General features: G+C 38.9%; 1 protein-coding gene across 1 annotated transcript in view; it reads left to right on the plus strand.

Moving 5' to 3' along the window:
- Nucleotides 1-3,313: 3,313 nt before the first annotated feature.
- Nucleotides 3,314-9,217, plus strand: part of SRP54 (signal recognition particle 54) — an 11,845-nt gene continuing 5,941 nt past the window's right edge. The window contains exons 1-7 of the mRNA XM_017741922.1: nucleotides 3,314-3,444; nucleotides 4,890-4,981; nucleotides 5,550-5,634; nucleotides 6,560-6,664; nucleotides 8,305-8,371; nucleotides 8,458-8,515; nucleotides 8,846-8,996. Of these exons, the coding sequence (XP_017597411.1) occupies nucleotides 3,367-3,444; nucleotides 4,890-4,981; nucleotides 5,550-5,634; nucleotides 6,560-6,664; nucleotides 8,305-8,371; nucleotides 8,458-8,515; nucleotides 8,846-8,996 (636 nt within the window). The 5' untranslated portion in view covers nucleotides 3,314-3,366. The remainder of the gene's footprint in view (nucleotides 3,445-4,889; nucleotides 4,982-5,549; nucleotides 5,635-6,559; nucleotides 6,665-8,304; nucleotides 8,372-8,457; nucleotides 8,516-8,845; nucleotides 8,997-9,217) is intronic.

The raw sequence follows: 9,217 nt of genomic DNA on the forward strand, positions 1-9,217 counted from the left end.
AGTCCGGCGGAGCTCCGCGGGAGCAGTTCTGGGCCTCCCGGACCCAGCCCCCGCTGTCCACAGCACCGGGACGGGACTGGCCCAGCCGGTGTCCGGCCGCTCTCTGTGGCCAGCCCTGGGTGCCTGGGGGAAAGGCAGCGACCGGCCATGTATCCCATCTTTTGTCTTCATCTCTTTTCCCGTGAAAATGAGGGCGTTGGGCCATAAGCGAGACAGCCGTTCCCTGCTGCTGCCTTGGGGGCGCTTCCCATCGTCAGCTGGGGAATTTTAGGAGGTGGAAGCTCGTAAGTTGAGGTTGAGCGTAGCTGCAGTAGCTTAAGGCATTCCCACCTGTGAAACAGCCTCTTCTCTGTTACAGTGTTGGACTTGCAGTTGGTCTTAATCCATGTATGTGTACATGTAGTATAACTTTATTGTACAGTTTTTAAGTGTTTATTTTGCTTGTTTTCTTTTAAAAGAGCTGTTATGTTTTAAAGCAGCTGTTTAAACTGCTTTTACCTGTTAGACCTATATTTTTTTCAAAATCTTGTACATTGGAGTATTGCTAGTTTAACTAGACAGATTTGGTTGGAGGTTTATGCTGGATGGGTGGGCAGGGATGGGTGGTCTGTATCTTCAGAGTTGCTTCATTGCTGGTTTGCTATGGCATAGAAAGACACCCGCTATTTCTGCTGCCCCTTTATTCCTGAAATGCCCATTTACGGCTGAAGCACAGAGGTCTTGGGACTGCAGCAGCACGAAGACCTGGGAGCTCAGTGTGGAGGTGCCCAGGCTGCTGCTCATAGAGGGGACTCGGACAGCACAGAGCTCGTGGCCTTGCTCAGCACGAGGCCTGCTCCAGGCAGCCTGGCTGTGTCCTGGGGGGCCCTGCCGGGTTTAGCCCTGCTCAGTGTGTTTGTGGGGTGCTGCATTCAAGCTAAAGTCTCCAGAACTAGGGCTGCTCAGTACATACACGTTCTGCAGTGCAGTTACCGCTAATGCTTTTCTGGCTATCTGCCAGCCCAAGCTGCCTACCTGCTAAAACATCTTATGTGTGTTTTTGTCTGGAGTGTGGCTCTCGACTTGGATGGACTGTGTCACAAGTTCTGTTAATTTCTGTATTTGGCAGCCCTTAGAAATTCTGATGGCTTACGATTTCATAATGTGCTACTGAGAGCAGTTTATATGAAAATGCTTAAACTCATCTCCTTAAGCAAAGGATTTGAATTATTATTATTTTAGGGCTGTCAGAAGAAGCTTTTGGAATTCTGCAAAGGAAACATTCATTTATTAGGAAATAATTAACCTTCTGTATTTGGAAATCTGTAGAACTCTGGAAACTAATTTTAAATACTGAGTATTCACGTGACTTCTGTATGTTGGTCATCCTATCAAATTTCTTAGCTGATATATCCAAGCATTATAGTTAAGTTTGTCATTGGTTGCCATTTTAGCAGCTCAAGCTTACTGAGTTGCAAAGCTGTTTTTAAAGGTTTGGGGGGTTGTTTTTTCTTACACATTGTGATTATCCAAAATGACCTGGAAAACGTTTTGAACATCTGTTTTGCTGAGACCCTTTGGTAGAGCCTATTGATAATAATGCTTTTTTAGAATTATCCTGCAATAATGTGACTTGTATGCCTTGTAAGGAAACCTTGGAGTTTTACCACTTCAGATATCATGTAGAAATCCCCTTCCAGCAATGTAAGAAGATGGACATCCATTTCTGTTAGTGTACTGGTTTGCAAATACTCTACTGGCAGAGTTCCTTAGGAAGCATAGACTAATCTTTTAATTAATATTGAGATGGTAAGGGATATCTTTGCTTGTACATGCAATGTACATTAAATTTAAAATGTGTGAATATATTTATCTGTGTCATTTGCCTTACCCAACTCCTGCACTTACACTGGGTTTATTTATCCTATGTCTTCTGAAGCTCCTGGAGACTTTGTTCTACGTTGTGGCCTCAGTATCAGGGGAAGGTGGGTTAGACTGGCAGTTGTTTTGGGGGCTTTGTTGTTGGTTTAACCTGCCAAGTTGGTGACAATAATAACTCTCAATTAGACAAAGCAATCTGGAGGTTGTCTTACATGGGTGCATTGTTTCAGCTCTTATGGAATCTATCTTTTATTATTTATAAACACATTTAAAATGCTTTTTGGGGTCTGTGCAGCTGGTAAATCTTGATGTGTGTATACAGTGAGCTGCTTTCTTAGCCGTGTTGGAGCCCTCTCTTTTAAATAAAATCAGAATATAGCTAATGGTGCATTCTGAATTTCAATAAATGGACTGGCCTTTCTTCTCTGTTTTCTTTTCATTTGAGGCAGGGGGAAGTCCCAAAAATCTTTGAAACTCATCTGTTTTGATTACAGAGGCTCCCATTATTGGGAACTTGGCTTTCAGTTCTGAAAGGAGGAGTTCAAATGTGAGATTCTGATTTTGGCTGTCAGCAAGGGAGTAGTTTCAGTTGAGTACAAGAAAGCAACACTGTAAGTGGAAGATAAGAAGTATTTGAAGTGCTTCATTCCAGCAGTAGCTGTGGTGTTGCAAATTTTTGCTCTTCAGACAAGTTTTGGTTTGCCCTTATTCAGAATTTTAGATTGCTAATTCTACCATGCGTTCTCCTGAATATCTTGCCACCTTATATAGGGGGTGGAGTGGTTTAGCATGTTAACTAGAATGTGTACCTTTCAGAAATTAACTTTTTATGGTTTCCTAACTGTAAGTTATGGTATGCTTTAGGCTTATATATGAGATCCTAGGTGTTTCTAGGGAACAAAAATAGTCTGTTTTTCCAATACAGCTGTTAAAAACTACTATATTAATTTTGCTTATCAAAATGCAAGTATGTTTGTAGGGTTACTGAAATGGGAAATTCAGTTTGATTTAGTGGAAGCTGGATAAAATGCAACTGATAAATAATGTTGAATTTTGCTAGCAAAATATTTTGCTTCTGGTCATACTGTTTTTGCAGGATGCAGAGTTTCTAGGCTATTCTGCTTGATTTTATTCTGTCATGTAGTATATTGCTGATAAGAGGATAAAAAGCATTTAGCATTCTTTCTGGAAGTCTATCTGGACTGGTTTTTTTTCATGGTGAATTCAATGCACATTTCTTCTACACAGTGAAATCCTTCCTAATTGAAGCGTGGTATCTCTCTTTTTAAGTAGGCCATCAGAATTGCCTAAAATTAACTTCAGGCCAATATTTCCTAAAAATAACTTTAAAAAGTAAAACTTGTGCACTTTCTAGAATGCAAAGCAGGATTCTTACCCAAAAGTTACTTGAATAATTAATTTGTGATGACATAGCTTCAAATAGTTTAAAATTTGATTTTTAAATTTTTTTCCAGATCCTTCTGAGTTGTACTTGAAGCCGCCAAAATGGTTCTGGCAGATCTTGGAAGAAAAATAACTTCAGCATTGCGCTCACTGAGCAATGCTACAATTATCAATGAAGAGGTATGTAGTGTACAAATGTGGTGGCACTAACACTTGAAAAGTTCTGAGAAAAAGCTCTCAAAGGCTGATGAGAAGCTTGAAGTAGGCTGATGTTCTCCCTAGACTTTTTTTTTTCCTTCACGTAAAATTTCTACTAGAGGTTTTAAGCCCCTAAGAGTACTACTGCCTGAACGTAAAACTAGATTTATACCTGGGTCATCACCTCAGACATAGTGGGTCCCGTGGTGAAAGGGCCCTTGAGCCTGGTGGCTGTACTTAGGGAGATTAGTGTTCTGTGGAGGTAATGCTGGAGGGAGGCAATGTGTACCTAAGTTTGGATGAAAGGTAGGTGCCTGCTCTGATTTATGTGTGTGCACAGGCAGACTATGGAGATGTGTACTAGGCTGCTAGAAACTGAAATGTGGAAGAACAAATATGTTTCAATGTAAGCTTTGCTGTCTGAAATGTGAGGGATGTTTTGCATTTGCTGCCTTTATATTCAAGCCAGTGTGTGGTTCAGGAAGTTTGTTTGGCTTGGTATGGTCTGTATTTTTTCTAATTAAGAGTTTGAAATTATAACTAGGTGTGTTCTGTCATAGGAGTGCAATACAAGATGGAAAACTAACTAATGTGATGGTTTCAAAGTGTCTCTGAGTACATAGATTGCTAGAAATGCTTTTCAGGTGGAAAGATGGGTGGCTTAAAGTAACTAAAAAGTAGGCTCATTGAGAGCTGTAGGGTTAGAACTTATGCATAGAGAAAAACTTCTAATATATGTTCTTCTGGGAGACAAAAAATCCTTAACTGAAGCAAATACAGCCCAATTAAATTTTTTTAGCTATGGAAGCTTTTATCCTGCAAGAGCTCAAGATGTGAAAATGAGATCATTTATGCAGGTGTTACTTTCAGAAAAATCTTTCTGTTCAAGACTTTGAAAACTCAGAATAAACAGGGTTTCTGGCTGAGGCACCTGCTTACCTAAAAGGCATACAATCAGAGCAGCAGTCCAGTTTCTGAAAATGCAGCTAGCAGGGTGTCCATCTTACAGCTAAGGAATATTGTTATTTACAGAAATGGGGTTGTGATCTGAGATTTTTTTTTTTGGATGTACTCTCTAAGGAGTACCCAGAGGGAAGTTTAGGAAGTCTTGCTGCCATATGAGCTGCTGGCCATAATGCAATAGGAAGTGTTTTGTGTTAGTGTTATACAGTGTGCAATTGTTAAAATTGAGAACCCTTCTCTTTCAGTATTACCCTTTCAGATTTAAATTGTATTTACATAGGAACAAATGCACAGATTTTTTTTGTGACAGTTGATTTAATGGTAGGACTACGTGCATTTAATTTGTGAAAGCCATGGTTGTATCATAAATAGACTTTAACATTCTTATTTTGACCTAATAGTGGCCTAGTTAATGTCTGTGTATTGTAAAACAATTTCTCTAATTTTTCTTTTATACTCCGAAGGTTTTAAATGCTATGTTAAAAGAAGTATGTACAGCATTACTGGAAGCTGATGTTAATATCAAACTTGTGAAGCAACTCAGAGAAAATGTCAAGTAAGTGAAATAGTGAAAATGCATTTAACTTTTGATATTTGTAAAAGCTGTAATTTGAGTTTACAAAGAACAACTAATTTGTAACTTTATATGTTGGGGTTTTTTTAGACACACCGAGTTTACTTTGAACTAAATGTTTAGCCAGTTCCATCAAAAGAATCTTCAGTCAAATTTAGTCATTTATTGCTGTTACAGGGTTGTTTCAAATATCTATTGCTGTCATCAGTTGAGTTGTCTGATAAACAAGTTCTTCATTACTTCCTAGACACATCATCTTCACATGTTCTGTGCTGGCTATAAATAGATACGTGTATCTGACTAGTACTGTTACGTTGCCTATTTTCAGATGTGTAATCTAAGTAAATGCAAGTCTGAAAGATGCATTTTAGAAACCTGTTTTTGTCCTCCACATAAGAATGTCTCCCATGCATGTCACTTCTTAAGTACATCCTATCTGAAAACTCAGAACAAATCAGGGTGCTGTTGCAGTTGCAAAAACTTCGTTTATTACTAGGTTCAAGTGATGCATTCAGTTATGCTAGTTGTTTCATGGTTTTCTTAAACTCAGGTCTGCAATTGATCTTGAAGAAATGGCATCTGGCCTTAACAAAAGAAAAATGATCCAGCATGCAGTCTTTAAAGAGCTTGTTAAGGTAGGACTTAAAAATTCTGCATTGCATCACTTTCCTTGTACAGTCTGGGCTTGGAAGTAGTGCAGTAGCAAGCCAAGATTTTGAGTGGTTATGTGGTACCTGCAGTTATGCTTTCTGATGTGAGGCTTCTTACTATTGCAAACAGTAGTATTCTAGTTGAAACTACATCCTGGGCATTTCTCAAACTAACTTCAGTTTAAGCTTTAAGTTCAATTGTTCTTATTCTTCAACTGGAAGGTAAAGACAAGAGTAAAGTACTGCTAGCTTCTAGACTGTCTTTGGTTGTCCCAGAACACACCTTTGCTACCCTAATATTCAGACTACTTATAAGTCTTTGGGAACGTGTTAAGTAATAACCCAACAGCTCAAAGCAACATTTCTCATAAATCTGCCTTCTTGGTCAAATCAGGACTTGGGTATCCATATTCTGACCTCTGTCCAGTTAACAGTGTAGTCATTTGTTCTTCTGTAGTCTGTGCCCAGACATATGGTGGCTCTCAGGAATGTATGTACCTTCTACTCATTTCACAAGTGAGGCAGCAACCCTAAAAAGCCTTCTGTGCTGTAGGATTCTTACTAGAAGAAGCCCATCCTGAGCAGTGACAGAGGGGCAGAGGTCACCTTTCTGTGTTGGTTGTTATCCTTTTGCCATATATACAGGCCACCCTGACTGTGCTTGGTGTTAGAAAGAAATTAATGCTGTTATTGTTGCAGAATTATCATGCAGAACATTATGTAGTATAGATATCTTGCACGGGCTGTTGCTGTTCACTGTAAATCAACAAGAACCTAAGCCAGATTAAGATGACAATGTGCAAAAATCGATTTGCTCCTTTGAATATGAAACCAGGCACCTAGCATGACTGTGACACCAGCTGTTCTGTGCTTTGGAAATTTGCTACCTATATTACTCTTCGTTCTTTAGCTTGTAGATCCTGGAGTCAAGGCATGGACACCTACCAAAGGAAAACAGAATATTATAATGTTTGTTGGTTTGCAAGGAAGTGGTAAAACAACAACTTGTTCAAAGGTAACATACAGTGAATCTCTTTGCATCGTTTTTGGTTTGTTTGTTGGGGTTTTTTTTGCCTTGGGGAAGCTGGTGGTCATTGGACTCCTTAGGTAGGATTGGCTTGTGATCTGTGCTGGTTTTGTTAGTAGGAAAGCTGTAACTCACTACCACGTAGAGATACATTTGCAGAGGGGTTTCTGAGATGAGATGAATGTTCAAAGTAATATTCTTTTGGGGCAATTTATGGCTTGTAGGACTCCCTTCAAAACTTTTTAAACGAAACTCTTGATGAAACAATACCCTATATGGATAAGAGTCTTTCTATTTGTCCTTGTACTTAGTGGAGTTAAACCACAACACTGTAATTCACTTTCTAGGATTAAGACTAGTACTAAGACTGGATGCTTATTCTATTACTTATTTAGGAAAACGAGAGGAATTTGGCCTTTGTATTAGATACCTCAGTTAAGTATAAATGGGTGATATGAAACCTCTTCCAGCCCCTGATTCATTGAGAAAATTTGCATTTGTATTTTTTTAAGGCTAAAAAAGAAATGCTCTGAATCAACATATCTTCACCTCTCCAACAAGGCCTTCCCCGTTTGTTAGTGTAAGGTCAAACAGCACACCATTCCTTGTGGGATCATCTGCTACCTGTGACAGAAAGTTGTCATCTGTGCTTTCCAGGAACCTCCTGGATGGTTTGTGCTTCACTGCATTGCTTCTCCAGCAGATGTCAGGGTGCTTGAAGTCCCCCACAAGAACCAGGGCCTGTGACTTTGAGGCTGCTTCAAGCTGCCTGTAGAAGGCCTCATCCACTTGCTCCTTCTCATCAGGTGGCCTGTAACAAACACCCACAACATCACCCTCACTAATCTGCCCTTTTCTCTTAAACCATAAGCTCTTGACTCGCTCATCATTCACCCCGAGACAGAGCTGGATATATTCCAAGTTGTGAGGAGAAATTATCCTGTGGAAAAAGATGCATCTTTGTTGTTTTTTGTCATCTCCTTTTGAGATTTACATATAGTGATAAACTCAGTATAGCCTGCTCTGATTTCAGAAGACTTTAATGCTTCTGTAGGTGAACTTTATTTTGAACATTTTTCTTTGGTCAGTCAAGTGTTTTGTGAACGTACATAGCACCAGTGAAGCTGAGTGTTGTAAGAAGGTTAAGGATTCTATCCACTGCTTTTAAACATGTCCTTTAAAGGGAAATATCTTTGTTCCTGTGGAAGTACAGAAACATAGAGCTGTACAAGTTGTAGCCATTATGGTACTTGATATTGAAGTATTGCTTTGGGTGGTTTCTACATCCTAGTCCAATCTGCAGGATTAATTTATCTGCAGTAAGAAGAATTCAGGAGTTAGTAAAATGGGAACTTAAGTTATTTGTAGTCATTCCTAGAAATTGTCATTTCAAGAAATTGAAATCAGAAACAGAGTCAAGCAGGTGTTTTCATCTTGCCATTAATAATTATTTATAACGTGCTTTTCTAAATAATGGCCATGCTAACAGTGAACAGTCTTACTCTGTGGCCTCAGTTATAGAAAGGCTGGCTTGACTTTGTGTCCTCTGTGTGAGACTTACAAGATGTTGGAAGTGTCATGTCAGTGGGACTTCGGTGTAACTACTTGTTTTGGATTTTATTTCACAGTTAGCGTACTTCTATCAGAGGAAAGGCTGGAAGACTTGTTTAATATGTGCAGACACATACAGAGCAGGTAACACAGACTTTAATGATGTAGTTCTCTATCTATAATATTTGCAGATTTTCTTAAGTAGTCCCTTGACTATACCTGTCTTACAGGTGCTTTTGACCAGTTAAAGCAGAATGCCACAAAAGCAAGAATTCCCTTTTATGGGAGGTAAGCGTCTTTCAGAATCACTTTGGAGAACAATTCAACTCCAATTATGTATTGTTCCTTATTGAACATTTTGCACTAAACCCCCTCTAGCATCACCTAATTTGAGGGAAGGTGTAATAGAACTTATTGCAACTTCCAGCAGGTGAGACAGACTTCAGTCTTTGTGCTTTGGTTCACTGAACAGTAAGGGTAAATGGCTTAGGAAAGCGTATTTTTAACCAATTTTCTCTTGGCATAAGAGGAATTCCCTCTTGAAATCTAGATAGATTTATAGTTAACAAGTTTATAGTCAAGTGACAAAATTCTGAGTCTCTTTCTCTTTTTGACCAGTTATACAGAAATGGATCCTGTAATAATTGCCTCAGAAGGTGTTGAGAAATTTAAGAATGAAAACTTCGAAATAATCATTGTTGATACAAGTGGACGTCACAAACAAGAAGACTCTTTGTTTGAAGAGATGTTACAAGTTGCTAATGCCATAGTAAGTAGTTTTGAGAAATACAGTAACTTGGCATAGTCATTTGATGACAATTGATTAATCTTTATTCTAATGTTCTGTGTGCATTTTGCTTTAACTCCTAGATTATATTAGAAATTACAAACAGGTATGAATAAGCAAGGGCTGAATGAGCAGTGCTTGTTAGTTTTGTGTCAGTTTTAATTCTTCTGTTCTTCTGTTCAAGGGTGCTTGCATATAACCAG

This window comes from Corvus brachyrhynchos, unplaced genomic scaffold (assembly GCF_000691975.1).
Source record: "Corvus brachyrhynchos isolate BGI_N302 unplaced genomic scaffold, ASM69197v1 scaffold115, whole genome shotgun sequence".
Classification (NCBI taxonomy): Eukaryota; Metazoa; Chordata; class Aves; order Passeriformes; family Corvidae; genus Corvus; species Corvus brachyrhynchos.